At 40.7% G+C, this 14835-nt stretch overlaps 1 protein-coding gene across 1 annotated transcript in view; it reads right to left on the reverse strand.

Moving 5' to 3' along the window:
• The window catches only part of USH2A (usherin), a 798346-nt gene that overhangs the window by 37476 nt on the left and 746035 nt on the right, over positions 1-14835 (reverse strand). The window contains exons 62-63 of the mRNA XM_023203737.1: positions 9549-11065; positions 6456-6777 (exon numbers count right to left, since the gene is read on the reverse strand). Coding sequence (XP_023059505.1) covers positions 6456-6777; positions 9549-11065 — 1839 coding nt within the window. The remainder of the gene's footprint in view (positions 1-6455; positions 6778-9548; positions 11066-14835) is intronic.

Raw genomic sequence — 14835 nt, forward strand, 5'->3', positions numbered from 1 at the left:
GCTTTGGGTCAGAATTTATTTTGTCGTGTTTTACAAACTGTAGATTACAAAAACCAATCAAGAGAAGATAAAGTTTGATTAGAATTTCTAAAAATTATATGCCTGTAGCTTACCACTAGTCTGCCCATAGAATATAGAGCTGGAGGGTGCTTCCCTTTATAGATGAATGCTATGAACTGACTGTTTTTGTCCCCTCCAAATACATATGTTGAAGGCTAATCTTTAATATGATGATATGGAGGCCTTTGAGAGGTTATTAGTTTGCATAGGGTGGAGCCCTCATGAATGGGACTAGTGTTCTTACAAGAAGAGAAAGAGACGAGAGGGAGTCCCCCTACTCTTTTCTCTTCCCTCCTTTTCCTCTCCATCTCCTTCCATTTGCCATATGTGGATATAAGGAGAAGACCATTATCTGCAAGCCAGAAAGTGGGCCTCACCAGATACTGAATCTGCAGGTGCCTTGACCTTGGACTTCCCAGTCTCTAGAACTGTGGAAAATAAATGTTTGTTATTTAAGCCACCCAGTCTATGCTATTCCATCACAGCAGGCCTAACTTCTATTATAAGGAAACACCTAAAGAGGTTAATGTGCTCAAGGATCCAGAATTACTGAGAGAAGGAGTAGAAGATGTTGGCCTGTCTCCCTCCCACTTCTAACTAATTGCCAACAATTTGGTAGCCTATGGTGGGGGCTGGTGCGGGGAAGGCCTCTACAGTACACCTGGCAGTCTTCAGGCAGCTGCCACTGGCAGCAACAGTGAGGATCCCCTTCTGTGTTTCCTCCATAGCCCTTCTTTCCATCTGCTTGTTTGGGGACGCTGTTGGTCGGTTAGAAAGCAGCAGACTGCCATTCTGCGTGGGCTCCTTTAGCACTAGCCCTAAGTTCAGACCCCATGCCATGAGTCACAGAGTTTCCTCTAAGACTGACCTGTTGCTTCTCAGTCACCCAGTCACAAGGCACCAGAAGCCTTCAGAGACCCTGGGTGTGCGTGGGCACTTACCGCAAAAATCTGTCAAAGTGAGGAAGTTTCAGGAAAACTAATTAAGCCACTGACAGCATGATTCATTGAAACGGGGGGTGGTGGCGGGCCCTATCAAATCCATGGTGAGTCATTGCCTTAAGCAAGAGTATGAATATGAATGCACAATTACTGAGAGCTATTCATTAGCCTCAGCTCACTCCCCAAAGGTAAAACCCAAAATGTCTTAACGGAGTAGACTCACACCCAGGTCCCTCTTGAAGCCTGTGGGAAAAATATTATCTTAATTTGCTGCTAAACCATTAAGAATTGCTCCACATAGAATGTGGAGGTTCACATTGCATGTATTAGAATAGCAAAATTTTGAAAGGGTTGAAGATAGAAATGACTACTGTCTTTAAAAAAATCTTCTTGGATTTGTAAATGTTCTGTAGCATGAACAAGCCTGTGATCTCTGTTTAAGGAAGAGGTCTGTGCAATGGAAGAATTTTATTTAGTACAGATGCATCTCATTTATGCATGGAACATACATTTACAGGGTTGTTTGAGAATTAGATTTTGGTAAGTTAAGTTGCATTCAAAATTCCCAGAGAACGTTTGTTTTCTAATGGAACCCTGCCCTACACTCTGTAAAGCCACCAACCCATTCTTGTGGAAAACAAGAAAAAAAATCTTGCTAAATTTTTGATTCATATTTTAGACCTCACTGGCTTTATTAAAGCTAATCCTCCAGAGTGTTATCCTTTAGAATCCCAGAATTCTGGAAGCTATGCTGAAATGACTCAAACTAGAAAAATCCCCTGTTTTAAATGATGGTGAACTTTACTCTTACCACCAAAGACCAGACCTCCCAAGTAAGAAATAAAAGAAAACAAAACAACAATAACAAAAGCCAAATAAAATCCATGAAGAAAATTAAATTATTTGAGTAGCTGAGACATGGACTTCATAGATAATATATTCTGTTCTCCTCTCTAGTTTCACATCAAAACAAAACAATAGGACCCTTCTTTAGGAAAGCCAGGATAGACCAACGCCAATAGGCTGTCATCAATGATCATCATGTAAATTAGGCATTTGTGGGGAGATAGCTTCACTCCCCGAGAGATGCCCGGACCCATCCCAAAATCAGAACTACAGGAGAGTGGGGCCTGGGTATCAGCATGCATAATGTTGTGAAATTTCCCCAGGTGATTCTAACATGCTGTCAAAGCTGAGAACCGCTGATTCAGAAAATCACCACTGGAAAATCAGGCTTAAGTAGCACAGCAGCAATGTCGCATCCTCTGAGGCAGTATTTCCAAAAAAAGTGGGTTGTGGACCATCCAACCTGCTTATTAAAAATACAGGTTGCTAGGCCGGGAGTGGTGGCTCACGCCTGTAATCCCAGCACTTTGGGAGGCTGAGGCAGGCGGATCATGAGGTCAGGAGATCAAGACCATCTAGGCCAACATGGTGAAACCCCGTCTCTACCAAAAATACAAAAAACTAGCTGGGCATGGTGGCACGTGCCTGTAATCCCAGCTACTTGGGAAGGTGAGTCAGGAGAATTGCATGAACCAGGGAGTCGGAGGTTACAGTAAGCCGAGATCACACCACTGCACTCCAGTGTGGCCACAGAGCGGGATGCTGTCTTAAAAAAAAAAAACAAATGTACGGATTGCTAGGGTCCCTTCCCATTCCACTCAGGAATCTGCCCTTTGAACAAGCTCTTAGGTCCTCCACTTGTACTGTAAACAGTGGGGATGCTACCTTTAGGGCATTCCATATTGAAGTATTAGTGAACACTTAGAAAGTGCTTGTGATATCACATGGATTTTGCTCAACTTCAAAGGAGCTAGTTACCAAGCTGGTTACAAGAACTGTGGTGAGGTGAGTGACATTTGCTGCTCATTTAATTTCCTTCTTTGGTTTTCTGCAGTGAGTAACTCTCCCACTCTCTATAAGTATCCCTTTCTCCAGATATTTCTTGACCCTCCTGCCCATTAAATCTCATCCATCACTTTGGGGGGCCGAGGTGGATGGATCACAAAGTTAGGAGTTCAAGACTAGCCTGGCCAAGATGGTGAAACCCTGTCTCTACTAAAACTACAAAAAAAATTAGCCAGGTGTGGTGGCAGGCGCCTGTAATCCCAGCTACTCAGGAGGCTGAGGCAGAGAATTGCTTGAACCCGGGAGATGGAGGTTGTAGTGAGCCAAGATTGCACCATTGCACTCCAGCCTGGGCAACGGAGAGAGACTGCGTCTCAAAATGAAGAAGACGACAGGAAAAAAAAAAAAACTTATCCATGTGATACCCTCTTTCATCACTGGCCAACTGATGGAATGAGTTGATTTAGACTAGTGAAAACTGTGTTGTTTTTTTCACATAACTAAATTTTAACAACTGCCTTCAATGATTTAACTCAAAAACAGAAATGAGTACAATGATGTAACGTAGTATAGGAAGGTGGTGGGGAGCCCCATCTGACCCTTGCAGAGCACACCATGTGGATGGTAACTTCCTCAAATATACATCCTCACGATCTTCTGATTAATCCTTCCACACTGCTAGAAAGTTTCTCAGGTCTTTGTTTCTATTCCCTGCAATCTACAATTACCTCAAAAACACACTCCTCTGCAGAAGGGTCAAATCACCGTCAGTTGTTGGGTGAGCAGATGTGTGTAGGACAATGAAGGTATTTTCTAAGGCAACTTGCAGATGAAGTAACCCTCAAGTGGATTTGAGAGCAATGCAAATTCATCACAAATACAAAATGCTCTTTTGTTAAAGAAAACTAAATTGTTTTAGTATGTAACTTCCTAAATGACTTCTGTAGGATTACTCAGGGTCCACATAGACTCAGTGTTTACACAGGCTAAACGAAACCAATATTTTCTGATCATTTATTTCAGTATTTAATCTATGCTTTTCAAAATATTAGTTTCCATAAGAACTGGGCCTTTGGGCTAAGCTAGATTTTGATTTTTTTTTGTTTTCTATCCTTATGTTGTAACTACATGAGATTAGCTAATAAATACAAGCTGGAGATCAAAAACCAAATTAAATACTTTCATTTGAGTGAGATGAGTATGGAGGAGGAGTGTAACACAGAGCCGATAGTAACAGTTAAAAAGAAACCACACAGCCTAAGGTTCTTAACTTGCCTCTCCTCTGAAATGTGGGTCCCTTGGTTTTTGGTCATCCTTAGTGCCTGATGAAAAATCTGACTAGAGACAAGACATATTCTTGGAGCTTTCCATTTTATAGAAAACTGGGATGGGACCTGGCGTGGTGGCTCATGCCTGTAATCCCAGCACTTTGGAAGGTCAAGGCAGGCTGATCACTTGAGGTCAGGGGTTCAAGATCAGCCTGACCAACATGGCAAAACCTTGTCTCTACTAAAAATACAAAAAAAATTAGCCTGGTGTTGTGCTGTATGCCTGTAATCTCAGCTACACCGGAGGCTAAGGCAGGAGAATCGTTTGAACCTGGCAGGCAAAGGTTGCAGTGAGTTGAGATCTCGCCACTGCACTCCAGCCTAGGTGACAGAGCGAGACTATCTAAAACAAACAAACAAACAAAAACTGGAATGAGACTTCTACAGATCATATGACCAGAATTTAACCCAACGACACAACACAATACCAGAGAAAGTTTGTGTCTCTTATACATGGGTCATTAAGTTGCGTCTAATTAGCGGTGAAGATTTCATGCTGATTTCATCCAGCTCCCTCACTAAGGTTACCGTTTTTATTTGTAAGGGAGACTAGATAATTGATAACTTTGATAAAGTGACACTTTTGAATAAAGGTAATGAGAAAAGAACAAAAAGGCAGGCACATAGGTTCTGGCTGTTTCTAACAGTGTTACGTTTCCAATGGTGGCATCAGTATTTTGTTCCTTCATGACGTAAACCACAGTTCTTATCCAGTTCTTATCGTAAACCCCTGGGGGCCTGATGTGTTTTAAAATAATTTTGTTTTCACATTTTGAAATAGGATAAAATGTATATACTGTATATTTTGTAATATCCACAGCATGATCTTGTTCGCCATCATATAATAAAGCAATATTTTTGTAGTGAAACATATAAGTATTCATATTAAATGGGATAAATAAATACTGGAAATGGTCTCAAGTCTGTTTAGATTGGGTTTTGTTGCCAAATGACCTGTGGCAAAGCAAGAAAACACTTTTCAGAGATTTTTAGATTTGGAGTTGCAAACAAGGGATTATGGATTTGTATCTGTGTATTTTTCCAAACCATTCAAGAATTTATTTGTATTTCCAAATCTTATTAATTCAGTAATTTGTCCCATATATTATTCTCCTAAAATATTCTTTTAATGCTTAAAATGTTCCCTGCATTCACTGTACTCATTGATTTGGTCACTATTTTTTTTGGTGACTCATTAGTTTTATTATTTCATGTTATAATAAGCTTTTTAAGGCTCAGTTTTCTCTTTTAGAAAATTTCTATTGGCATTGTGCCTGGCAGTTAAGTGCTTACATCAATCAGTAAGCTTTCCTTAACTGCAAGCAAGAGGCACTGATTCTGACTTAAGCAGACGAGAATTTACTTGAGTATGTGGAATTAAAAGAAGGGTTGCAGAACCGTGCTTGGAAATAGCAGGGAAAAGAAAACCTTTTAGATTGAGGTTAGGGATATTTTAACAGGACTTCTCACCTCCACCTTTTAAAATTCTGAGTCACTCTGCTGAAGATCAAGCCCCAGGCAAATCTGAGGGGCTGAGCGGCTCACGTGCCCACCACTTGGCTAGGAGACAGCCTGACACATTGATTGACACTCCCACCAAGACTGAGCAAAGGGTGGGGGAAGCATTCTCCCACAGGAAATGAGGTTGTTATTACAAGAAGAATGCAAATGGACTCTGATGGCAAAACTAAACAAACCTAACAGAAGTCCTCCATAGAATTCACGATATTTTCTAAATAGTATTCTTAATTCTTGGCTTTTTAAGAATGCACAGTCTTATTTTTTTAGGCTGTCCTTAGAGAAAACTTAACTAATCGTCATGGGCAGGTTAGTTGCACTTTTCTAGACTTTTTTCAACATTCTGTATCTTTCTTGAGCACCAAGGCTAGAGATGTTTGCTATTTGATTTTATTTTGGTACAAGTGATGAGTTATTTTCAAAGTGATCTTTTAACAAGGAGTATCTCCTACCAAGGCAACACTGAGAGAGGGAATCTTAATGGCAGAAAGCACTTTATTAATAAGAAAAGGAAATTCACTTGGAATCTACCTAAGAAAAACAACATATATAACATGGCTCAAAAACCAAGAAAATGAAAAAGGCAATGAACACGTTTTTTCCTCATTTACCAATTAAAAATTTCTAAGGAATATTATTATTCTCCTTAAGTCCCACATTTCTTTAAGTGCCTTTTCAAATTGCACACCATTTTTACAGGCAGGTGCTGATGAGTGCACATAATCAACTTGAATTGTTTATAATACACATTTCTTACCTGATACTCATACTCTGTGAAAGGCAGTAGTTCGGAATCTATAAAAGAGGTTGAGCTTCCATTATAGATTAGGACTGGACTGGATTTTCCAGGCTGAGTTGCTATTTGTCTTCTGTATAATTCATAATACAAAACTTTTCCATTTGGCTGAAGCGGTCCTGTCCACAAAAGGGAAACAGTGGGCTGGAATCCTCCTGGAGCCATTTGTACCTCCAGATGTGGTGGGGGTTGCATCAGAGGTGCAATCTCAGGGGTCTGTATGAATGTCCAGTCACTTGATGCACATCCCAGGGTGGTGCATGCTTGAATTCGTATTTCATACCTTCAGGAGATAAGGCAGAAATTAGTGATTTTCAGCAAAATATATTTTCATGGGAAGAATCTTTAAAACACCAGGCCTTAAAAAAAAAAAAAAAAGAAAGACAAGCTTACATGTATTCTTATTCATAGCTAACTCTTAAGAATAACAAAGTTGAGAATGGTGTGAACCCGGAAGGCAGAGCTTGCAGTGAGCTGAAATTGTGCCATTGCACTCCAGCCCGGGTGACAGAGCAAGACTCCATCTCAAAAAATATTTATATTTCCATGGAAATTTTTGAACTATTAAAATCCCCCTGGCTTTGTAAACTAAAGTTTCTTATCTGTTTGAAAGGGGTGAGTACAATTCTTCCCCTAAACAAGGATGTATGGAATAAATAACTCTCAAGATTCTTTCCAGCATGAAAATTCTGGTACTCTTCAGAGTTACTTAACATAGCAATGAAGAATGCAGACCTTGGAAAGTATGAAGCAGTTCTTAGCAGTCCTGGACTCCTCCTACCTTTGAAGCTAGAGCTAAATGATCCCCCAGGAATGTTTCCAGGTCATGAAGGAACATCATGGAATTAAGGTCTCAGTGGTAATAAATCCCCTCACCTGATACCTAACATCTTAAAACAGGCTCCCTTACATGACACAAAGACCTTGTGGGGCCAAAGTTAACTCATCTACACACCAGATTATCAATCATGAAGACACCTTATCACCATCCAGTTAAACTCAACTAATCAATTATGTTTTGCCTTATAGCCCGTCTCTGCTACTTGAAAAGGTCTATTTACATAGCAGGGACTTCTCCTTTCCAACAGAATGAATTTTTGTAAGTATTTAGGGCCTATGGCTGCAAATGAGCACTTTTTTCTCTATTCCCAACCACCATTGATTTTATGACACCTTCAATTTTCCCTCAGGTACCCAGCTATCTTCTTTCTACCTTTATTCCTTTTAGTTCTAGCCTTTTCCTCTTTTATTTTCTACCTCCCCTCTTTGCTCTTTGAATCACTGCTTTCTGTTCTTTTACTTGCTCTTTCTCTTTCATGTTTTTGCTTTCTTAATTACACCTTTTTCCCTTTGTGACTTATTTTATTCCCACTTTCTTCTCCTCCTCCCTTGGTTCTTCTCTCATGTCCATCTCCACCATGACAGTGCTACCAGTTTATTGGGGATCAAATCCATAGCTGTGTATGGTAGATCTGACTTCTAAGCAATTCTGTGAGGTCAATTTTGATTTCCCACATGAAGATTATTCATTTTCTGGGTTATCTGTGGTAGTTTTTAAATTTTGGGCCGGATTCCTTCTGCTAATTAGGCCTTTTCCAGGCTATTTCTTCTTACTGACCAGCTGGGGATGCTGAAAGGAGGACACACACATTTGCAATATTCAGTGAACATTAATCCACTAAAAACGAAAACTAAAAGCATGCATGAACTCCAACTTCATATAGAAGTGATACTCTGTTTTATGTCAATGTCACTTATAGATTCAGTTAGAGTGGATAATGAAGAGATTTCTCTCACATTCTTAAATAGCCTTGCAATTTATCAGATAAATTCAACTTTTTTTTTTTTTTTTCCAGCCTGGAAAAAGCATTGCTTTCATGCCTGGACAAACTGCTTCACCTCTAGAAGATTTTTCGAATAAGAGTTTCAAAAGGGAGCAAATTGATATGATTTTTGAAAGTTGGAGGTATAGTCAAGTAAAGAGGAAGCCAGTCTAGAATATACAGCTCTGCAACTACAGTGGGCCTTTTTTATGCCCTGAATCAGTGTAAGGTAATATAAAAGCCAACTCACATAGCATGTGGACTAGCTGTGGAGAATACCTGAGGAAGTTTTAATTACTGTTTAATATTTAATAGACCCTAAATAATTGTCATGAGTAGATGCATAAGACCATGAATGTTTCATTTAAACAGCACTATATATCAGAGGTAATTATAGGAGGATCTAATCTACACATCACTAGATTACAATAATCGCTGAATTTTACCTGTGGTAGTTGGAAATCAACACTCTTTCAGCCTTTAATTTTTTTAAGTGATTCTGTTCATTTTACCAAATTTTAAGCATAAAATATCTTTTATTACCCTTCTCTCTAGGGATGTAAGTTACTTAAAATGTGATGGGGAAAACTGCCAAACAATTATTTAAGCAACAGGCAAGATTCTTTTGTGTGGAGAACACACTTCCATGTATGTCACAGAGTCCAGATAGGACCGCTAGGAAAACATGAGCTAGCAAAGTGGCACTGTCCTGAGAAACCATAAGAAAGTAGAGTCAGAGAAGCCTTATTATTCCTGGAAGAAGTGCTGGATTTGATAAGAAGGCTCTTCACAAAACAAATTTTGTTTTAGTCTAACTCTGGCTGGTAATTGCGCTCATTGATTGGCATCTTTTAACCTTAAAATAATACATCATTTTCTTCACAGTCTAGTCAGATGACCCTATCGGGGCTGTCAGAACTGTCCAGGGGCCTGCATATTTCCCGGGGGACTAGCCTTATCTCCCTCCTACTTATTTCAGATACCAGGATGCATTGCAAACCTTTCTGAAACCCTGGCTCTCAAAACATCACCTACAAGAAACTGCTCTCTGGAGGTTATGCAAGCAGGCTTTGCTTGGATGAGGATGTGTTTTGTCTACTATGCATGTTTAGGTGGATGGAGGTTGGGGACACCATGCTTCACATTTTCAGAGTCTTCATTAGAACTGACCAAGGGCTCAGAAATAGAAAGGTCAGTGGCACACTCAGAAAACCGAGACATGGCTACCTACCTGTGAAATGGCTTCAGCTGGTTCACTATATATGACTGCGTACCAAAAGAATTATGAGTTGTGTTTATGTGTATGATTTTAGTTTCTCTTTGAAACATTTCACGGATGAAGAGGGTATAGTTGATGATATCGCCATTTGTTCTCACTGGAGGGTCCCAATTCACTAAGATCTCCTGAGGATCCCTGGCCTGCAATTTTGGAGGTTCCATCCCTGAGGGTGCTGAGGGGTTGGTTCGATCTTTGGCAAGAGGACTCAAAATGCCCCCTTGGCTGTTATTGGCAGTTACTGTGTAGCCATACTCCACACCTGGGGTGAGAGTAAAATCATGATAGCGTGTTTCCAAGCCTGTATACACAATGGTTCCATCTCTCCTAAGTTCATAACTTCTGATCTGGCCATTTGGGTTTCTTGGAGGTTTCCAGGTGATTTCTATCGATTCTGAGCCTGTGACTTGCAATGTTGGAGAGTCCATGTTCTCTGGCAGGGCCTCCATTGTCCAGGCAGATTTTGACACACTAGCTGTGCAACCTCCATTCGTGCAGGCTACAAGGGAGAAGTTATACTGAGTGTAAGGCTGCAGGTGGGAAACCAGTAGGCACAGGCCCTGGCCAGCAAGGGACTCCTTATTATCATATCTAACTAAATATTTAGTGATCTTTCCATTTTTCACTGTGGGCGGTGACCAACATACATTTACTTGTGTGGCACTGACGGTCCAAAGATCTGGAGGGCTGACTCCTGATGGGGCAGCCTCCAGAGTTGTGATGCTGGTGGGTTTGCTGGTGGAGCAGCCTCCACTCGTGCAGGCTTGGAGTGCATAGCTATAGGTGGAAAAAGGAAGAAGCTCTTCATCAGTGTAATTGAAAGTCATAGCATCAAAGCTAAAAGGATAGAGTGTTTCATTCCTTTGAAGCCTATAGGACTGGATAATACCATTAGACTGTTCTGGTGGGATCCAGGAAATCAGCAGTTTTTGGGGATTCATAGAAACATAGGATATCACAGGTGGAGAGAGACCTTCTGGAGGTGCCTGCAATGTCCTTACCACATTCCAAGAGCTACAGGTATGCCCGGCTGAATTCCAAGTGTAGATTTTATATTCACACTGCGTCCATGGTTGCAAACCAGTGTCATTATACATAAATGTATCCCTTTCAGTGTTATATTCTGTGAAAACAATTTTCTCATCCACCTGGATTGTCTGATTTCCCCAAGCTTTTCCCTCGAAGCATCTGCGAATCACTTCATAGCGAATTATTTTTCCATTTGGGTTAACAGGCTCAGACCAGTTCAGCTCAACACTGGTGGACTTCACAGCGTGGACAGTAGGAGCCAGCTGAGAGTCTGGAGGGGCTTCATCTGTCCACAGAGGCTGGGGCGCCGAGTGTGCACAGCCTGCTCTGGTGCAGGCCTCCAGGGTCAGTGTGTAGAGAGTGAAAGGATCCAGGCGGCGGAAGAGAAACTGACGATTCAAACCAGAGTACTCCAGGAGCCCATCATTGAAGATGTTGTATGTCTACGGAAGGACAGAAGCAAAAGGGATAACCTGCAGCATACAATTTCTTTGTGTAGTTATTTAGTCCCTTTTTAACCTTTACCCCCTTATTCGTTATTTTGATGGCCCTAATTTAGAAGAAGCATTCTGATATTAGTTGGGAAAGTGTGATTTTTTTTTCAGTTAATATAAGGCCCACAGAGAGACAAACAATGTTTTTCTTTGCCTTTTTTTCCCTCAGTTTGGGCAATATGTAAGCATTTATTTCAAAACTAAGGGCTATTGAACCTGATTCTTTGACTTAAATGGTACTCACAAGGTTTCTCCTACTTGCATTTTTTTTTAAAGTAGAGAATAGTGTTCAAATCTCCTGTTTTATAGATATGAACTGCTTCTGATCTCACACTGACTAGAATAAGTAGGGTCTACCTTCCATGGCATTTGCTGGGAAATAGAATTACAATGCTTAATCATTTGTTGTTACAGAGTGTGAGGGCTGAAAGAGAGTGTGTGTGTGTGTGTGTGTTTAGGCACACAGACACCTATATATTATACATAAGTACAAATATCCATACATATATATGCCTGTACATATATACATATATATAGATCTTTATGACTAGGAGATGGAAAAAAACACCCTGTTTTCTCCTGCAGGCCATGGTAGAATTGATTGTTCCTTTGGGGGCAAAGTATTCTTTTGTTCTGGAAAAAAACATCTGAGTGCTTATTATAATGTACAAATGTAGAGCAAGTTTTTGTCCTTGTATTATTCATTTTTTTTGAAGGATGGGAAGTGAGTTAATCTGAATGCAGGTGTTTTTGAACAGTGATTTTCCAACCTTTTCTTGCTCCAACAAGCCTGAGACAGATGACATATTCCTAGCGATGACTCCCTATCATGGTGACTCTCAAGAGGGGACAGAACACATTCTACAACCCTTGGAAGGCACACCCTTGAAACATTCCCAGGAGTGGTTCTTGGGCAAGCTTAATTTAGACTAAATTGTTAATATACTCCATTTGTTTTCTAAGATTGCATAGCCTAGATGTTTGGAAATCTCTTTATGTTGGAATGTTGTATGTTGGTGTGATTTTCTGGTTGGGGACCCAGGGCAAGACCACCCCCATGAGGGAAGGGGACTGCCATAGCTTCTGAAGGGAGCATAGGTTCCATAACCAGCTTGCAGCCTCTGTGACTCCCCAGCACCCCTTGCTGCCCCTGATATTCACCTGGTAAATCTCTAACTAGTGTAAAATTTAGCTTTCCCCCTATACTCAAGTTCTGAATGGGTTTGTAGAAAAACACCCAAATATTTTTACCAGTCTCACGTTAAACTTTTAACCATACATTTTAAATAGGTGATTACCAATTTGTAATCCTATTTTATTCCCTCATGCTTTTGCTCTGTCATTTTCCCAGGTGATTATTTCATATTTCCTCCTTTCCCCTAACTGCCAACACCCTCTTCCTTCCCTCACCGTTGATTGATTGTTGACATAACCACATAGTTCATTGAAAATAGAAGCAGTTAGAGAAGAATGCTTCCATGTTACATATTCTGACCATTGCATCCATGTGAATCTAGACTTACATGATTTGCCTTTCCTCCTTTTGCTGTGAATGAAATCTCTGTCCTTATTAAAGGCCTCCTGAGCACTGTATCCCATCCCTTCCTCCCTTCCCATGACTTCACTACTGCCGTTATTCTCATTATCTCCTACGTCACCAGTTTATCTCCCTCTACTGGTTATTTCCATTCTGTTTAAATGTACTCTAGTATTTTTCAATGATTTTACATAAAACTTCCCCATCCCACAGTCTCCACCTATTGCTCCATTTCTCTGCTTTTCTTTTCATCTAAATGGCTTTAATGAGTTGTCCTAATTTCCTCCCTTACCATTCTCTCCTCAACCAGCCATGCCAATCAGGTTTCCCATTCTACCGCTTACTCTCCTTGTCAAGATCACAGTGACCTCCTCATTCCTATACTCAGGGTGGCTTCTCTGCCCTCATTTTACTTGTGCTCTCAGCAGCATTTTGGCACATTTTCTCTTCTCTTTTTGGACACTCCACTCATGTACTTTTCCTTCTAGCCTAATTCCCTCTTATCAGTCTTTGCTGGCTCTCTTTCCTCCTCTTGACCCCCACATTTATGCCTCAGGCCTTGATCCCAGACTTGCAACAGGTTGAGTTACATTCTCTCCATAGCTGATCTCCTCTGGCACCATGGGTTTAAAGGACATCCACTTGCTAATGGATTCTGAAAATTTATCCCAGCAAATAACTCTCTCAGGAGTTTTAGACTTGTACGTCACACTATCTGCTTGCCCCTTCAAACTTGTTCGTCTTCCAGTCTCCGCTTCCTCATCAATAGCCCAAAGCCTAAACCCAAAAGTCATCCTAAAGCACTCCCTTTCCTTCACGACTCTCATTCAGCTCATTAACACATTTTGTCATCCTATCTTCTGTATTTATCTTCAATTCACCTATAGTGCATGACTTCACAACTGCTACTCTAATTTGAGCCACCTTCAATTCTACCTTGAAATCTTCAATAGTTTTCAAACTCCATTGGTCCTTATATAGTCCATTTTCCACAGGGTAGCCAGAGTGATTTTTAAAAACAAATTTGATCATGCTATTCCTTTGCTTAAAGCATTCAGTAATTGTTCATTGCACTTGGAACAAATTCTAAACTCTTTACCACAGTCTACAAGGTTGGGTACAATCTATCTCCTACCAGTCCCTCCAACCTTTTCTAGTGCCATCTTTCTTTCCCCCAAATACTTCATACACACTAGCTTTCTTCTCTTTCCTTGAATACACCAAGTTCATTCCTGGCTTCAGGCCTTGCATTTGCTGTTCATTTAGTCTGGAACATTTTGCCCCCATATCTTCACATGACTAACTCTGTCTTGTCATTCAGGACTCAGCTCAAATGTCAATTTGATTCAAATGATATTCCATTCTAAAATAGCCTGAGCAGGCCTAATTACATTATTCTATTTAATTTTCTTTATAGCATTCATTGCTCTCTGTAATTCCCTTGCTTATTTATTTACTAGCTTATTGTTTGCTTTTCTGTACCCCCACCATTCATATACTCTGCCACATTTATTCACACACAAACACACACACATGCACGTGCATTCACACACGGTCTGTAACATCAGGGAACTTGACTGTCTGGTTCACTCTTGAATAAGTATATGGCACTTACTAGAAGTATTTCACCAAATATTTGCTTAATATTTGGTGAAAAGTAAATAAAGGTCCAAGGAGTCAATATTCTTATTGTCAATCATGCCAGGAAGAAGCAGATGCTGTCATGGCTCCAAATACCCACAAGGAGAAGTGCTTTGAGGGAAGGAGCTTTCTTTTCTGATGGGTGCCTTGGGGCTGTGATTTGGATTTTAAGGTCATGAATCCTAAGGCTCAAGCCTCTTGCCCCAGGGGGTAGAAGTCTGGCTTCCGTCCACATGTAGGCAGGCTGGTGGGAAGCCAGCTTGTTACTGCTACTTGCAGCAGGCCTTGAAGCCAGGCAGAGAGGCAGCCCACAGAGAGGCCCACAGGATGGACCTGGGCCTGTGAGCTCTAGTTACAGTTCTTAGTTATTGCTGCACGTAATTTCCTGCTGTCATCCCTCTCTTATGGTTTTCAGGGAGGCTTTATTCAAAGTAACAGCTTAGTCTTAACCCTGTGATGTGCAATTAATGTGGGAGTCTTTGCCTCTTGGAGAAGGAGTGGCAAACAAAAGGATAGTGTATCTATAGCAACTGCAGGCTGG

This window comes from Piliocolobus tephrosceles, chromosome 1, assembly GCF_002776525.5.
Source record: "Piliocolobus tephrosceles isolate RC106 chromosome 1, ASM277652v3, whole genome shotgun sequence".
In the NCBI taxonomy this organism is placed as follows: domain Eukaryota; kingdom Metazoa; phylum Chordata; class Mammalia; order Primates; family Cercopithecidae; genus Piliocolobus; species Piliocolobus tephrosceles.